General features: G+C 37.7%; 1 protein-coding gene across 9 annotated transcripts in view; it reads left to right on the forward strand.

Annotated features, from left to right (window-relative positions):
* Window positions 1–18,652, forward strand: part of FRMPD4 (FERM and PDZ domain containing 4) — a 392,028-nt gene that overhangs the window by 266,743 nt on the left and 106,633 nt on the right. For all 9 annotated transcript variants that reach the window (XM_072933934.1, XM_072933911.1, XM_072933928.1 and 6 more), the window contains exon 2: window positions 14,385–14,501. In XM_072933934.1, the coding sequence (XP_072790035.1) occupies window positions 14,385–14,501 (117 nt within the window). The remainder of the gene's footprint in view (window positions 1–14,384; window positions 14,502–18,652) is intronic.

Consider the following 18,652-nt stretch of genomic DNA (forward strand, 5'->3'; position numbering starts at 1 on the left):
AGGGCTCAGCCCATAGCTCACATGACTCTTGTCACCTTGTAGGGCTCGTAGCAGAGGAGCCTTTGCTCATCCTGTTGAAGGAGAAGCAGAGAGGTTGGAAGGACTGTCCTGCCCTGCTCTCCCTGGAGGCAGGCTGTTGGGAGCCTTAGAAGGATGCAGCCAAAAGAAAGCCATCCCCAGCTCTGCTGTGTTTCATGGCAGGCACTGGCCATGGCACAGAGAAATGGCAGCAGAGAAACACAAGGAAGGACTCTGGTAACAAGGTACTCAGGTACACAGTACCTTTGTGTAGATATTGGAAAAAGAGGAGTCTTGAGCAACATAATGCTAAAAAGAAGAGACTGTGCAGACATGTTAATTTGAATTATTTCTCCTTCAATTTTATTCTGTCTTTATATTTTTCAGTTGCTGTGTGAGTGATGCAGTATTTAGACACTCAGATGCCTTCCTATTGTATACTTGAAATTGTATGTCTTCTGTAAGATTTATGCTAAACCTCTTACAGTTTTTAGGAAAAAAAGCAGCATATTTCTTAGGTCCCTCTATAAACAAAATGTTGAAGGACTTTTTTTTTTTAAGTTTTTTATTTGGGGCAGTAGAAGTAGATTTTTAAAAAATGTGATTAAGAATAAATATCTGTCAGATAGAAGGACAAATATCTGTCAGATCTCTCAGGAGCAGGTGTCTAAGAATAAAATTTACTCTTTCCCAGACAAAACCAGGACAGCAGGACTTGTATAAAAGCTTTTATGCAATTCCTGTTCTGCCTCAACATTTCATAGGTAAAAATTTTCCTTCTCCACTTTGAGTTCAGGAAATTTCTTTTTATATCTGAATGGAAGTTACCATAAAATAGCAAGATTCCAGGAAGATTAATTAGAAGACAAAATAATTAAACTTGTAATAAAATCAGAGGTCCTAGCTCTAAAACAACAACATTGGGGGGGGGAGGGGAAGTGTTACAAGCACACAGGTAAAATGAAGCTTGGTGGGAAAACAAATTGCTTTATATGATGTGTATTTCTAATACTTCATGCATACATTACATGTGTGTGTATATATATATTTGTGGGTGTCCTTTTTCTCCTTTTTACTTGCAGCTTGATACAGTGTTCCTCATATGATCCTAAAATGGGTGAAGAATTTAAAATAATTTTGCAAATTTAGCATTTGGTAGAAAAAGAGGTAAATAAATCACGTTTACATATTTTGTCAGGATAAGTCCTGTAAACTTGTAGACTTCAAAATGTCTGTATTAATGACACAGTAGATCACAAAGACCAATTTAAAAAACATTGTTTGCTGCCTACTTGGATTTCAAATATGCCTGCATGTCTGCCTACTCTGACAGAGCTGGTAAAAGGGAAGAATTGCCTTGTTGTGACTTAAGCAAAGAAGCTAATTTTCTCAACTTTCTCCTAAATACTTACTTTTAGGGAACAGTATGGGGGGATGAAAAAGTGTATCCTCCCAAATATTTGTCTTCAGGACTCCGAATCCACTGTGTTTAACCCAGCAGCAGAGCTAACGCTGTCGCAATCTAAGTTGACAGTCAGTAAATATTTACCATCCAAACCACCCTGTGCTGTTTCTTTGTGCTGTCAGTTCTGTGGAGCTCATTTTGAGTTGGTGAGATACTGATGTGGACAGGAACGTTTCTGGGCATGTGCTGCACTCCAGTGCCTGCTGTCTGAGCACACACCTGCGCAGAGCTGCAGGAACCTGCCTGCTGGGGAAAGCAAGACCACCAGTTGTGCTGTGCAGGTCAGCAGCCCCAGAGTCAGGCAGTGGTGTTTGCTGTTGATCATACTGCAGAAATGAAAACCTGACCCTACTAAAGTTAGTAGTAGGAGTTCCGGCACCTTAAGGATTAGAATTTCTGTTTATCTTCAGTAATAGTGTTGTGAAGCCATAGTCCTCATGTGTAAGTACTGTCCTTCAAAGTGAACTTTTAAACCCAGCATATTGTTGTTTTGGAACAAAGTATAATCCTCTTATTTAAGTTAAAAATTAGAGCAACAACTTTAAAAACCTAGGCATGTTTAAATTCATCCTTTTTTTGGTGTTGGGGATAAATAGAAGACGAAAATGTGTTAAGATATGACCTTAAAAATAAAATAACAAATTTAACCAACACCAATATATTTATTGATATACTAATTTATTTTAATAATGCCTAAGACAGTCTCAAGTTAACTAATACTTGATAACATGTTTATAAAACCTGAACCTAGGTTGTTTTGAATTTAGATTTATCTTTGTAAATAATTGCAGTCAGGTTTTTAAGGATATTGAAGCACCTAAAGATTCAGGTGGGCTTCAGTAGAATCACAGAATATATCACAGTAAATAACTTCTGTTACTGGGCACTTTTTTTTTTTTTTTTTTTTTTGCTAGTTTTATAAATAACTAGGCCCTTATGAGCACATGTAGCATTTCCGAATGTCTTTACAGAAGTGAAGCTGTCAAGTTCTGGCTCTGTGCTTCAGAAAATGGGTGGGAGAGTTAATACATTGAGGAAATAAAAATAGCTCTGTGAAGTATAATGGAGTGATGGGTGATAAAATCAGCCTGCTGACCTGTTGCTTGGGGTAAAGCTTGCTAGCAAAGGCAGTGAAACAGCAGCACATAGTACTCATTTCAAATAGGCTCTGGCATCTTCCTGGACTGGTTCTTTGGGTGTGAAACTCTGCAAGTGGCTGGATGACTGGAAACCTGGAGGCTGCTACTGTGCTGGTAGTGCTTTCCTGTGGCTAAAGCAGCAAAGAGCTCAGCATATGCTAGGTCCCTTTACACTAATCTTACCACCAGACTTTAGGCTAGCAGGATTGATTTACTTTATCCTGTCAAGGGAAGAATTTATTTCTAAACAAATTTGCAGTGCTGGAGGAGGGAGTGCAAAGGGTAAAAGTTAATGTGTGACTCTCGAGCCAAACTTGGTAAGAGTCTTCTCAGTTCCTTCTGTCTGCAGTCACTGTCTCGAGTAAGATATGTTTGTGCAAGACAAAAATGCACAGATTACGAGAATTATCTGTTATCTAATGGCTTTTATAAAAGAAGGGATTAAGTAATTTAATAATCACAGCTGGGAAAAGAATTAATTTTAAATGCTGGTTACTTCTTCCCTGAATTTTGCTGCTTCCCACTGTAAGGGACGTGGCAAGGAAGCTGGGCTCAAGCCATTTTGGGTCTGATCAGCAGTATCCATTCTTTCTGTTGTTTTTCTATCTTCCCTGGATAAAATGGACTCCTGCAACCTCCCATGGACACCCAAGGCTTCCATAGCCTGACATAGGTCTTCTGATCCTTCTTCTGTCAGGGCTTCACCTTTTGCTGTATCATACAGGACAGTTAAAAGAAGAGCAATTTTGTTTACTCCCCAAATCGTCCCACATTTTGCATTCATCATATTCCTTAAAGTGAAGGGGAGCACACAAATTACCATTTTTCTTCTTTTTCTGTCTTCTTTCTTGCAACTCAGGAAGATGACACATTTTTTTATTGTGAAAATCACATATATTCATTGAATAATTTTTAAACCTTTAGCTCACTAGTTCCAGAATATCTGTTGTGCTGAAACTATCTCATGAAAGCCTGACATGATACAGCTGCTGCTGATGCTGGGGCCAGTTCAATTGAACATATCCCTTTCATTCCCTGTTGGTATGAGGGGACCTAATTTATGGACTAGGTAGTGAAGTTATTGGGAAACAATACAATAGTAGGTGGAACAATGCATATATCACCCCTTAAATGGATTAAATGCATATGTGTGGTGAGGTGACTCCAAGTTTTGCAATAACAGTTTCTGCACTGAAAACACAGGAGTTAATTTCAGAATTGCACTGACTGTTAAACTTTAGTGTTTCTGTATGCTCTCACTCAGATTTTCCTGTATTGCTACTGTGCCTAATTTCATTTTTCTTAGCAATGCAATTAACAGCAAGCTCCGAGAACTGCAAATTTAGAGAATGCATGATATTCAAGAGCTGGACTCCATCTAAATGTGGGTGTAGGTGCACTCCTTGATTGGAGTAACAGGCAGTTGCAACCTGCAAACAGATTCATTTATATTACTGCAGGAAAACAGCCAGAAGCACTACAGCCTTGTGTCAGAGAACAGTATTAAACCTGTGTAAGTCCTCTAATTTTCTTTCTGCTGGGAAAGCTCCATTTTCTCCTGCAAGATCTTTAAAGAAGCTGCTTGTCACTGCTGTATGTAGGTTAGCTCAGCCGGCTGTACTTCTGTCTGTATCATTTTCCTTAGCTATCACTTTCAGAGAGCTGAGACAGATTTTTTGGGACTTTCTAGTAGCTGTCACAGTAGCAATGCTGTTGTAGCTTGCCAGAAGATACGCAAGCATATGTACCCCAACTCCTACCACAGCATATAACCAAAGACTGGTGAAAATTGGAGGAGGAAAGATTTAAGTCATGGTTTGTTTTTCCTTCTTTTTTTTTTTTTTTTTTTCCTTCCTGTGTGCATGTGTAATTTAATTTCTAAGACCCTGTTATTAGAAGAAATTTATAAGTCAATTTACCTAGATGTGTAACTATATGGATTAACATTATAAAATATTAGGGATTTAGATAGCTGGAGCCTTGGTATTTCAGGAGTTTTTTATGCAGCAATATTTCACAATTGTATTTTCCCTTTTGGTTGTAAAAGTAATGTCTGCCTTCAGAATGGTTTTCAGATCATCAATCAAATTAAAGAAAAAACATGCACTTTGTGTTGCAGGTTTTTGTTTCCAGACTTTATGTTTAAAAATCCCTGAGTTAGGAAACACAGATGGGGAAAGAAGAGAATAAAAAACAAAAAACAGGAAATAATAGAATCGGCAAATTTTGCTTTTTCTGTCTTTTGCTTAATGCTTAATGGGATAGGCATATAGAGTTCAAGTATATAACTCCAGGCAACTTAGTTTTTGGTGTAATACCTATTATTCATATTTTTTAATGCTAAATTTTTTTGAGTGGGAAATTGGAGGAGCTGGCCTTGTGGGATCCCTCCCAAATGGAGTTGCCCTGTGATTCTGTGACATGTGTAAGTTGGTAGGCTGCTATTGGAGCATGAACACTGCTGCCTCAGAGCTCAGCAAGAGCTTTTGCTGCTCACTGTGTAACATGAAAATGGCAGATGGCCACGTGGTTTGGGGCAGCTGGTACTAGAAACATCATTCAAGCTGGACTCTAAGCCTTGCTACTAATCTTAAAGACAAGCAAAAGGAAATGGGGTACAGTCACTGACTTCACCAAGTGTATTGTAAACTGAGTAATGGGTAATAAGTGATTCTAAGTTGACAGAGAAGATTAATGTTACTGGTGCTCCTTGTTCTGGTTTTCTGGGATAGAGGGGGCTCTTGTCAGAGATTTAGGTTTGCCTTGGTTCTGGTTTTCTTTTTTTTTCATTTGCAACCAAGAAATTTCTTCCTTTGTCTCCTGTCCTTTTGCAACTTTACACATTTGTAGCTTCTTGTGTGGAAAGCAGTCATTTCCTTGGAATTTCTGGAAGACATGTATGTTAACCAGTAGAGAATGCAGGAAAAAATATTTTGAAAATAATTCCCACTCAAATGTCTAGATCAAGAGTCATGGGAATCTGCCTCTGTCACTTATGGATGGATGTTTTGCCCACCTTGTTCTAAGCTCCCCTGTGGTTTGGCCTGGGATGCATTGAAGGGACGAATGCTCTGAGATCATTTGTCTCCAGTTTTGTATTGGATCTGCACAGTTTCTGTTCAGATCTTCAATAAGTTACATTAGTTAGTTTTCAAGGCACCTCATATTCTGTTGATGTATATAGTTAAATAGTGCACTTGTCCCTTCAGTATGTAAGCTCTAAAATAGATTTGAAACATGAGACTTGGTTCCACTTTATTGGCTCACACTTCATGAAGTCCTAAGGCTAAGGACAAAGTATTAACATCCCACCCCTGAATTATTCTTTCTCATTTCTTAAGGTTTTACACATGCCTTGGTTTGTGACATAATTCTGCAACAGAACATGCCAAGTGTTGGTAATTTCCTAAGAATGAAACTGCTTCAGATTTTTTTGTTGTTTAGACTGCTTTAAATAACCTCCTGTCTGGATGAAGGCTTCTTACCACTGATGAAAATGTCTGACTACTACATAAAATGTCCTTTACTTACAATATTTCTCGGTATGTTGCCACATAAACCATAATTTTCTCTATGGAAAAATACAAATTAACTCAAATAAAAGAATAACAAATCCCAGCCTTGTAGCATGACAGCAGTAGAAACACAGGCTTTTGTACATAAGTTTTGAGAATGTAAGCAGGTTGCACAGCAAACGTTTTTTCTGGTCCTTTTCTGAAGTTCTTTGTAAGTTTTGACTGGGAGTGAAGTATAGAAAAATGTTTAGTGCTGTTGTCATTTTAATAGCAGGATGGCTATTTTATTATATATTCCCAGTTTGGGGAATTTTGGTTTAAAGGCAAGTGGAATATTGAGATTTTGGAGTATTTTTAATCTAGAAAGTAGAACAAAATACCTTTAACTACAATCATGTTCTTATATATAGTATTTGAAAGTAGATTTAAGCCTAGCAGACTGATTACTTTGGTAATTAAGATTTTATATGGGAAATGCTGCTTATGGAAAACAAACTCAGCCAGTGGTCAGTGGCTGAATCTCACTTGAAGGTCGTCAAATGTGTTTTGTAAAGAGATGACCCTTTAGCTCTCAGAACTTCTGTAATCACTGTGCGGTGATACTTTGTATTGCTGGTTGCTGTGTAGGGAGAATATTTAAAATATACTTTTCTTTCACCTCCAGAAATAAGAGAATAGTATTGGTTTAATTTCATTTACAAAATATGTTTAAGATATGTAATTTATTATGTAATTTATTGTCCATTTCATTTTATTTCCTAAGAAACTGAAAAGTGGGAGATTAAGTCATAGTAGAAATGTAAAGAACTGGTAAATATGAGGGTGTTCTCACTCTTCTCTTTTCTCTGCAGTACTCTTCTCTTAATTAAGAGCCAGCCAGATCTTTTGTTCTACTATTTTGCTGATGGAGCTCATCTTAAGATGTAGAAAGAGCTCCTACCAAAACCAAGCAGTAGGAAGAATCCAGGTTTACAAAAGCAATTTTGTTTCCTTTTTGGCAATTCACGTCATCCTTCTAGTGCAAGGTGACTCTCCTACAGACTAAAATGTCACCTTCCAGCTACAGTATGCCATGAAGAATTTCCAGGTGACCACAGGCCTGAAACATGGGTGAAACATTTTATTTACAGAAGTAGAAATAGTTTACCAAGAAATGCTTAAAATATTTCTGAGCTGTTTTTTCTAGTGTATGATTGTCCATTTTTCTTACAGCAGCCAGATTGTATTCTTATAAAGGTATTGAAAAAAATTCAAAATTTGCTATGCAGAAAAATGCGATTCCCTTTAGCTTTTCCAAATGCTGTGTGCATAATTGAATTTTAATAACTATATAAACCTCAAATTTTTATGGCATAAAATGGACAGTTGTGTAAGAGGTGATAAGAAATTATATACTATACTGTTGGTTTTTTTTAAAATATGATGCCACTTTACAGCATTGTGTTTGCAGTGCTCTACTCTCTACTACCATAAACTCTCATTATTAGTAGCAATGCAGTCAGTATGCTAGACTGCATTTCTATCAGAGGCTTTATGGGACATTGTTTTCATCACGCAGAAATAGCAAAATTCCTGAACTCCTACCTGAAACACAGCAGTGAGTCATGGCTGCATGTTACTGCAAAACTATTAAGAGGACAAATATTCATTGAGAGCAGAAGTAACAACACTTTAAAACAACAACAAAAAAACCAAACAAACCCTAAAAATCATATGTGAGATAAAATTCAGCATCTGATAATAGTTGTGATTTTGTCAGGGATTACATTTTATTAAAAATTAATTTTGTGCCTGGTCTAGGAGTATGCTGAGTATCATATGATAAGATTTCCTGCATATACTAGGTTGAGAGAGAAAAAAAATTGAAAAAGTTTTTAGTAGATTTTGAAATAAATATCAATACTCCATTTACTAAATGAGAAAGAGACAAATATGCTTCATATGCTTTCATTAGTTTGTTTTGTTGAACTTTTTTTTTTTTTTCTCCTGAAATACTGAGTAGGCCTGAGAAAGCCTAAGGTCAAAATCCCCATTAAAGCAGAGAAAAACATCTCTCACACATCAGCTTTTAGAGACTTTCACTTTCTAGAGCACATCAGCACGAAGCTAAAGCATCCTATAGAACAGAATGTCAAAGAGCCTTTCACAGGCATCCAAGTCCCAAGCATTACTTGCTACGTTGCTGCTTTGGGTAATTTTTGGCTTTAGCAATGGAGGTGAAAGCAATTCCTTCAGGACTTGGCTCGCTAATGGGATCAATGTGCTTTAAATGAAAAGTCCTGTCAGTCTAAAAGGAAACATGATGAAGACTTTTTTTTTTCTATGAAATGGGGTCACATCTTTAATAATAATGGATGCAAAACATAGAGCCAGAAGAGGCAGGCAAATGAAAAATGAGACCTGTATCAGACATTTTAAAAAGTCCACAAAACTAACCAATCAAATAAAACCCAGAACAAATCAAACAACAGGCATGAATGTGCATTAACTGGGCAGCAATGACTGTAGAGAATCAGAGTACATGCACATTTTTTGCTAAAAGAGAAAACTCAGCTTACACGAAATAGGGCAGTGCACGAAACAGCTCTGTCAGTAATAAAGAGTTTATAACTTTTTGTGGAATCAGAGACAAGAAAGGAAGCATTCTGGGGCTGGCAAGGTACCTCAAGGAATGATAAAATCTTTGCCCTGTCCCTTTTCAAAGACATGTGGAGGCTGTTAGTGCCTGGAACAGTCCAGCACTGCCTCACAAGGTTTGTTTCATACCTTGTCCCAGTGTCCTGCCTGTACCTTTGATAGTTATGGGTCCACAGAGGACACCAGTGGCTCTTTGAGCAGCCAACACTCAATTCTGAGGAGCTTTCTAATTGAACAAACATGTTCCATAGGTACTTCACTGTGCTGTTCAGTTACTTGTGTCTTTTTGCATATAAGAGAAGAGAGAGGAAAGCAAAAATGAAATTTTGGAAGATACTTGGTGAAAATTGTTCTACACATAGATCCTTAAAGTTTGTTTGGAGGTAACATCATGTTGCTGTAGTTTCAGACTGAGAGGAACCATTCCTTGTACAGTGAGGTGTGCACATTTTGAAAAGCCAATGGTTTTGTTCTTCATCGTTCTGCACTGCCTGTGATACAGACAGGAGTCTGGAATTGATGCTGAAGCGTTTTGAGCCCTAAGTGTCTCACAAAGTCCGGGAACAGACTTTTCTGCCATGTGGAACTGCCCTCTTTCCCTGATGAAGTGATGGGCACCTGCTGCTGTATTTCCTGCTTGTGTGCAGGAGAGCTGTCACAGTGTTCCCCATGGCAGCCATGGAATCCTTGGTAAAAGGGATCTCTTGCCTTTAGGATCAGCTACACAGCACGGACCCTTGTCTCATGACTGACAGAAGGAGCAGTGACTTCTAGAGGAGGAATTCATAATTCATTGGAGTGTCTTCTGTTCTCAATCTAGGCATAGGCTGCTGTTTAGAAAAAGTGTTTTAGGCACTGAGGAGATGGAAGCTAATGAAATGTATGACAAAGACAGTCTGATAGGGTTTTCTAGAAATGTACCTTCTCTACAATTGTGAATTGCCATAGAGGAGTTCAGTATGAATTTTTGGGTTGTACTTGAGGTTTTTTTCTGGTCCCCCAAAGGATTTAAAGGTTGAGTGAAGCCTTTAGCATCATGGTCTATTTGGAGTAAGAATGACTGGTACTTGGTGAAATTATGAATAATTCAGTGTATCTGTGGTGGAAAGCGGGGACAGGAGAAAAAGAAGTTTGGATTTTTTTTCCTTCACCTAGAGTTTGGGGAGTAGTTAATGCCTAACAAAGAAAAACTTCGAGCTGGAGACAATTTCTGATCAACTGGTGCAAGGCAACCTGGTTTATTCAGGAAAATAGGAATTTAGGGAAATAGGAAAACAACTAACACAAAATAGAAGAAAGGTGTATGCCTTTATTTTCTGAATAGCATTTGTATTTTCCTGATGATGCATGGTTCAGGGAGAAAATTTCAGGCAAACCTGAAGAATACAGTAACCTTATTCTACCTTTGACCAGAGCACGTCTGTGCTGCAAACTTATTGAGAATGACAGGTATCAAAGGGTAAAAATACTTTTCTAGCATTTTGTTGTTATGATTAAATAAGAAAAACTGTCTTGGACAACAATTCTACCTTTAGTGATTGGTTAATAACAAACTTGAAACTCTAAACTCATTTGTGGGATGATACTCATCAAATTTCTTGTAACTGACACACACAAGTTCAAAAATAGCACACATTTAGATGAGGACTAAAACCCTTCTGCTTTCTTACCCATCAAAAGATTTGAAAGCATGTGGGTTGTAGAAGATGAAGGATATCTGAAGTCATTAGGGTTCCCTTCTCTACTTAAATGATTTAGTAATAAGAGACTCAGTATGAATTAAGCTTTTTACTACAGCAGGTGTCTGGGGCAGTTAATTTTCTTATTTCGTATTTCTGGTAGGACAACTTCTCTGGAGGTTTATAGGACTCATCTCCTCAAAGACAAGAAGTCTTTCAGTGTCCTTGATCTTGCATCCAGAAACTATTGTCCATCATGTCTGTGTGCCCCTCAGGGGAGTTTCAGTAGCAGGGTATGATGATTGATTTTGATAGTATCTCTACAGATTCTATAAAACTTTAATTTCTCATTTTTTCAAGTTAAAGTGGTAGGATGGAGGTAAAAGTATTGCAGTAGCCTTGTGGGAGAGGAGAGGGTGAGAACTGGATTGAGACAAAAGGGTTTAATTCCTGAGGCAGTGGAGGATTAAATATCACAGAGAGATGGTTACTGGACTCCGCTTGTGTCACAATAGTCTTTCCTATTTGCAGATAGACATGGTCTGCAGATACTTCAGGTGTGGTGTTCTTACTTTTAAAAACTAATAATACAAAATGTTTTATCTCTGGTGCTCCTCTCAGTACCTCCTTGGGTTTGTTGTGGCTAGAATTGTCTCTGTGCTGTGGAGCTGTGAGTCCTTCATAAGCAACTCTGGGAGTGCCGTGTGGCTTTTGTTCAGGATGTCTTTTATGATGGGTGGGAGCGGGACTGACCTATGTATTGGCATGTGGGAAGAGAAGAACTGGCTTTTGTACCAATGGAGAGTTGAAATGAAGCCAGGCTACATGGCAAGACTCCAAATTTGGAAGTTTTTTCTTCATATATATGTAAAGGAAGCCAGTGTATCGACACTGTTACTCCATTCTTCGTGCTGAGTGTCTTGTGTTACGTGGTCAGCCTTGTGTGAGTCACTGATGCCCCTACAGACAGTGCTTTGAGGAAAAAATAGTTCCTGTATGTGAGGAAGTATTATGAGAAACATCAAGATGTTGAACAAGATGATTCCAGGACACTGAATATCCAAATGGTAAACACGAGACTATAATGTGAAGCCCCATAATAAACATTTGTTCTTCCCCCAAGTGAAATGCCTAACTTGCTTATCATTTCTGGCATTTAGCTCCTCTTTGCTATCTTTTGCCCCTCATAGTGGCCACTGAAGAGAATTCTTGCAGACAAGCAGAATTACATTGAACAAGTGAAGGGAAGTGTAGAAAAAAATTTAGTTCACTTGCTCCTTTTTCCAGACTGTACAGGCAGCTGGGAAGCCTAGTTACCTCTGAGAGTAAAGACATTGCTTTATTGTTATGATGTGTTTACGTGACTTGCACAATAGGTATAGGAAAAATGATGTCTTTTTTCCCTGTGGAGCTACTGTTAATTTGCACATATCTAATGTAGGTGCATACAGTGTCTCAAGTGCTAATTTGTATCCCACTGATTATAAGAAAGTCTGGAGGAGTAGATCAGATCTAGACATGTTTATAGTTAAGTAGGACACTTAATACCCATCATATATGATATGGTTCTGACACCATTAATGTTTTAAGGGATCAAAGAATGCTTTCAAGGGAATTAGATTTACCTTAAAATCCACTAATGCTATAATCCATACAAAGATGAGTCCTTAATTTGAATGCAGAGAGTTACAATACTGATCATCATCACTGTCCTATGCTTCTACAAATTATCTGATAGTTTGATGTACTTTACTTGGGAATTTAAATGTCACTGTATCCATTTAACAGATGGTGAAACTATAGCACAGGGTTTGTGAAACACATCTAATTAAAATGAAAACTGTTAAATGGATGGGTATCCATTTATACAGTATTGATAAAAAAGGTTACATTCTAGTGTATTTAGTTAACTGCAGTGGTTAGGATTCCAAATATTCTAAAGTGTTATTTGAAGTCTGTAGATGTGGTTAAGCTGACATTCTCACATTGGAGAATGGCTCCTGTCTAAAAGAAGGGACCCTTTCTTTGTCTCTCAAGCATATGGAGGAAAAGCAATGTTTATGCTCAGCTTAACAAGAAACTGCATAAGAGAGTGTTGAAAGTATTTTGGATTTGTTCCTTGTATCACTGTTTCCTAATAAATTACTTGGATCAGAAACAGACTCATTGCATTTATCTCGGGTAGTGTAGCATATCTGACATTTATATGTTTGATTAGCCTTGAAGAACTAATTTTTTTAAGAGTCATAGCATTTTCAATATTAGATTTAAGCCATGCCTTATGGCGTTGCCCTGTCTCTTCCTGGCAAATACCAGTGTTTGAATATGATAACAGAAATGTTTTTCTACTCCTTGAAGATAGAGTACTTAATGCAATTGATAAACTAAATGATACCTAGCATTCCATTGTAATTCTCTACTTTACATGTAAATTGTATTTTGAAGCACCATGTTTTTTCTCAATTGTGATTAATCCTTGAAATGAAGGGGGAGGTTTTGAGCAGCTAGTTTGTTTTTAATGATACATTCCTCCATTGGGAAAGATCGACTATGCATATTGAATTTAGCAATTTACAATCAGTTGTTGAGTTGTCCATGGAGACCAATTCTGTTCCTTCAGGACAGTTTGTCAGGTTACACTGTGTTCTGTTTCTCTAAAGAAAAGGAGTTCTTATGTCTCTATCTGTGGAAGAGGTAGTAAATTCCTTGCTACGATTTGAACTTAAATAAATCTAGCACATAAAACTAAGCTGTAATATATTTGATGGGTGGAGAAAAGACAGAAACAGGGAAGACAACTAATTCAAAACATGCTCTTATTTTGTGTGGTTTTGGTTTTATGCCAAAATTTCAGATTGTAAGTGTTTGGTGCTCATTCCTATTTGCCTGTCTGTCACATGCCCTTCGCTGGCCTTTAGCTTTTTTGGTTGCTCTGTCTCTTCCTGCTCTTTCCTTTTTTCAGATTGTACATAGATATTAATGGCTTGACTAATTTTGCTAAAAGACTTGTTTGTTGTCTTCTGAACCCCTTAGTCCCACAGGAGAAAGTGGGAATGTGCAGAAATATCTAGCTTAATCCCTGCAAGTGAGGGGAAAAGCATGTGTGCAAACTTTGGCTATTCCTGTGGGAAATTATGGTGGATCCTTGCTAGCTGAATCTTTTTTTGTATGGAGTCAGTACCTCACAAAATATTTCAGACTAGTGGGGAAACACTTGTCACTTGGGAGTGCTGGCCCTGCTGGGTTCTACTTTGGGAGTGGGAATACTAGCAGAGAGTGCTGGAGCAGTGGGATATGACAGCGTGTGGGCTTGGAGATGCTGCAGCCTTTTAAAGGTTATTTGGTGGGAGAGCTTAATGGATAATGATCAAGTGCAACAAGATTTACATATTCAGTCAATTTAGTGAGCTCTGCAGCAGTGTCATGGCCTTTCTTCATTCCAGTGCAAGAAGCAAAAAAATGGTTTCCTAACAGAGAGAAGGTTGATGCTCCTTCTCATGCCAGGTGTTGCACTGTGAGTGTGATCTGCAGTGATGTAGTGGGTGGTTTGGTTTGATTTTGGCTTTTTTCCCTAAAACTGTGCTGAGAGCTGGCATTTGAACAAGGAATGGTGATGAATGAAAGTGCTTCTCGTTCCTTTTATTAAAAACTGCTCAAAATTAGCACTGTGTATGTGGGACTGATGGAGAGTGACAAATTCACCAACCAAAGGTTTGAACTCAGACTGTTAGAAATGACAGCATATTTTTGTATTGACTGAAAGAATAAATGTATATACATCTGCTAACCTCTGTTCCCTTGCCTGGGTTTTGACTCTGTATTTCAAAGCTATGAAAGTACTCAGATGTCAAGTGAATAATATGAAGTACAAGGGAGAAATAACATTTTTTTCCCCTCTCTCTTTTCCCCTCCACATTTTCCACAACTGCAGCCACAGGAATAAGTCTTCAGGCTGGCCTCACCCTTCAGGGACCTGGAGCTTGAACCAGGGAACACCTTATGGATGGGAGATGACGGCAAACAGAGATGGAAGAGACTACTTCATCAGGTACGTGGGCAGTGTGAGCTGTGCAGCGTGGGGCACAGCAATGCAGCCCTGCACTCAACTGTATCGCCTTGGAATCCTAGTTCTTGCTTCAGCCCTACATGGTTTATGTTCACTGGTTTGATAGCTCGGACTGTGCTTTCTGCTCTTTGCTTTGGTACTTGGTTACTTCATTTGCCCAAGAGAATGTTCATAATATAAGGACTTGTAATTCTTTGAGAATTAAAAGGTCGTTAACAAAAGATGAATAAAAAATAAAAATGCCATGTTTAAAGAATGAGGCAGAAGGTCAGTTCTGACTGAGACTTTCAACTCTCCTCCATGTTGATGCCTTTAGCTTTTATTTTATATTTTTCAGATCCTGTACTGTTTAGTGTATAACTCTAAAACTCCACAGCCTGTCAGCTACTATTCTTCTGTTTATTCAGACAAAGCAATACCTTTCTAGGCCTGAAACTCAAGGACACCTTATTATCTCAGGCCCAGAGAGATATAAACAACTGTGAAGGGGGTGGTGGGGGACAAACTTGGAGTAAATTACTTCATTACCTGAAACTGTAATTGGAGGATTAACCCCTGATATGGAAATAGACCAAACTTTTAACTTGTGACCTTTGTCCATCTTGGGTAAAGCCCCCTGGAGGCTTTAGGTGTACCTATTGGCCCAAGGTGTACCTATTGAAGGCCTTTAATGAAAACCTGCTATTATACTCTTAATTTTGTCTAACCTCTATTTTAGGTAGCTGCTCCAAGGCATCAATGTGAGGTCTTTTGGTTTGTCTAATATATTAATTATACTGGTAATCAGAAAGTGTATGTTTGGATCCTGTATAGTAAATATACTAATTCTTAGCTTTCCCACAGTTTTTAGCTCTGGTTTAAAAATTAAATATCAACATGTATGATATAATTGTAAACATAATTGGATTTTCTTTTCCCATTGTAAACTGTGCAAAATTATTTTTTAAATCACTGAGGTGCTTTGGATAGAACACATTTTGCTGTTCTAGGAAATGTACTCTTACGTGGCTTTCGAACTTCTTCACTAAGAAGGGGTGATGGTAGTGGGTTAGCAGAACCATTGGCTGCTTGGCATTATTTTCTTTAGCTTTCATTTCATTTTTAATGTTAGCATTTTGTTCTTGTGAAGTTTTGGGGTTTAAAATTATTATTTAATTTTTGTCTTTATCAACCTATTTAGAAACTTGTAGGTACTTGAAAAAGTTGTGGATGAGAATTAGAATTCTTTTGACACAAAGCAGAAGGATAAAAAATATTTTTAATTGACTGTTAAAAGTCTTTATTTCTCTCAAGATCCTTCAACTGCAAAAAAATAATTGTAAAGCATAAGGCTGAAGATCCCTGTCACTGTGCTTTGCTTCCCTAGCCCTTTTGCCCACAGGGTATGCCTTGGCTTCCTAGGAGGCATTTGCTTTCAGAGCCAAAGCAAGATTTGTAGCAGCCTGGTGACCTGAAGGCTTTCAAGATTTAGAGCAATTTCAGACCTGTCCAAATTGGAACAAATTTTCTGGGTTAATGAGGGCTCAGAAGCTGACTTTGAAATGTTGTTTTCTTGCTTCAACAAGTATTTATCATGCTTTGGATGTCTGAAAGATGGGCAGTGTGAAGCAGAATGCCAGGCACAATATAACTGTATTAGCATAGGTTTTCTGCCTGAGTTAATTAGGCTTGTCAAGAAGTATAGGTGAGCCTCCAAAGTACTGTGCAGATGTGAGACTGTTATTTCTTTTACTCAAGTTCGTGAAGATACCTGCACATCTCATTCCTATTTTCTACAGACTGTTGGCATGGTTTTGCCTGTGTGAATGAGATTCATTTGAAGGATTAATATCCTGATTATGAGGAGAGGTGCTACATTTGATTGCTCCTCTTTTCTCACTGGTCACGTAACAGGATGCTGCACTTGTTGTGTAGCTGTCAACAGCTTTAGCTTACAAAACTCAGTGCCTTAGTACTCATTAATTTCGCAATTTGGGAATATTTACTAATCCTCTGTAGCTAGTGATTATTTTGTTTATTTTTTTTAATGGCTTTTAGTACCCTGAAGTACCACATCCCTCTCTTAAATTGAGAAAACTGCATCTAGGAAAAAAAAAAATCCATAACAGGGAGTGCTAAATTATGCCTTAAGTAATATGAGACCTGCGGTTGTTTTGTTGTTGGGGTAGTTGTTTTAGGTCTTTTCCTCATCCTCATACAAGGTGCTTGTTTTTTGTTTTCTTTTGGGTTCTGATCTTTCTTCCATTTTTCTCTGCATGTGGATAGCAGAGTACATGGAGAAAAATAGTATGCTCTGAGAGGTAAAGGGCATGAGGCCTCTGTAGAAGCCTTTGATGTTTTGTGCCAGACTTTCCAACCCACTGGAATCTCTGAGCAGTTTCAGGTGCAAGCTGAACACTGCTACATACCTACACATTGTGTGGTTGACAGTACATATTCCTACAGTTCATATTCATACAGTATTGAGCGTTTTACAGCAACAGCACTGGCTGTAGCATGTGCACAGATGTGCTTTCAGGGTAGTAATGCATCTTACATGAAATGATGCTCCCCAGGAATGCAGTTCTTCTGGAAAAAGCCAGTACTTTTGGAAACAGAATGAAATCAGGAAACCCTTTGGAACCATGTACTGCACCAGCCATCCACCATTACTAGGGAACATCAACCCAGGTGGGGCTGCAATGTGACTGGATCGTTCCATTAGATATATCTTGGTTTTAGAAGAATGACCAAAGACTAAATAGAACCAGTGACTTGCCAGTGATTCCTCTGTGGAGGTGTACATAGTATTTGTCCTTACCGTGACTGTTATTTGGCAGAGAAGCTCTCTCTGGCTTTCAAAACAACTGTTTTTGCAAGTATTTCATGAGACTATATAAATAAAAACAGAATTCATTTTTCTTTCATTCATTTTCACACCTAGATTTTAGGAATGATATAGTGAGATGATTATTGAATGTTATGCCAATAAAGACAGGAGAGAGATCAGTGAAATAGCATTTTTATTGTCTCTAAAGCTTTTTATAGCCATGCAGATTAACAAATTGCATCATACTGAAGGAGAAAAAGCAATTCAAATACTTTGCTTTGTTTTGATTAAAGCTGTATAACCAGGTATTATCACAATGAAATGTATGTGTGAGTTCTGTAAAAGGAGCTAACATGATTCATAGCGACTTTAACTGCTTTTTAATGAAATAATTTACTTTTTGCCATATGTACATATCCATTCAACTGCAAGAAGACATATTGTAATTTTGAAATTGTGTGAGGAATAGAGAATCCAGGAGAATCTTCTGGTGAAATGAAATGTAATTATATAGTGTTGGTGCAAATGCTTTGAGGCATGAATGGGAAGAGATGTTTATTCGTTCTGCTGAAGCAAATTTGATTTCTTTCAAATCTCTGAAAGCCCTTATGACATGAGCTAATCAGGGGCAGCTTCCATCGCCAGGCAGTACTTTTGTAAAAGTGTGAGAAGAATCTCTTATCAAAATGTTTTCAGATGTTGCCATCAATTCATTATCTCTTCTGTACAGATGGCACAACCAGGGTCATTTTGCAAGCCTCTAAAATATTTTTTCTTAAGTTTAGGCCATGGTACATAAAAGTTTCAGAACTTCACCCATTCCCTTTTAACTTGCCCCTTTTACTTGAAATAGCGCTATGATATAAGTAATACATTTCAGTATGGGAGGATGGCAATCATCTAGAATTCTCCCAGCATGTTTCTGTATTCCACAAGCTGTATTTAACTGGACTTTTAATATGAAATAATTTGAATATAGTATATTTAACCACTTTAAAGACCTAGGTGTTTTAATTGCATCTATTATATATGCTGTGTAGTATATTATTATGAGAAATTTTGTAATGTTAATTCAAATAAAAGCATGACACATATTAAAAACTGTTTTGTGTGAATATAGTATTCCAGAGAGATAGTATGTGGAGCAGAAGGTTTTGGCTGATTTCATATACAAAATGTTTAGCCCCATGGCAATTTTAAGTCCTTATTTTTGCCACGGCTGTGATCTTACTGATTTTTGGACCTGTACATTTTTGTCCTTTCCCTTGTGGAAATTTTGCTGCTTGTCAGATCTAGAGGAAGTTGATAGAGGGAAATAAACAGA

Source organism: Taeniopygia guttata, chromosome 1, assembly GCF_048771995.1.
Source record: "Taeniopygia guttata chromosome 1, bTaeGut7.mat, whole genome shotgun sequence".
Lineage (NCBI taxonomy): Eukaryota > Metazoa > Chordata > Aves > Passeriformes > Estrildidae > Taeniopygia > Taeniopygia guttata.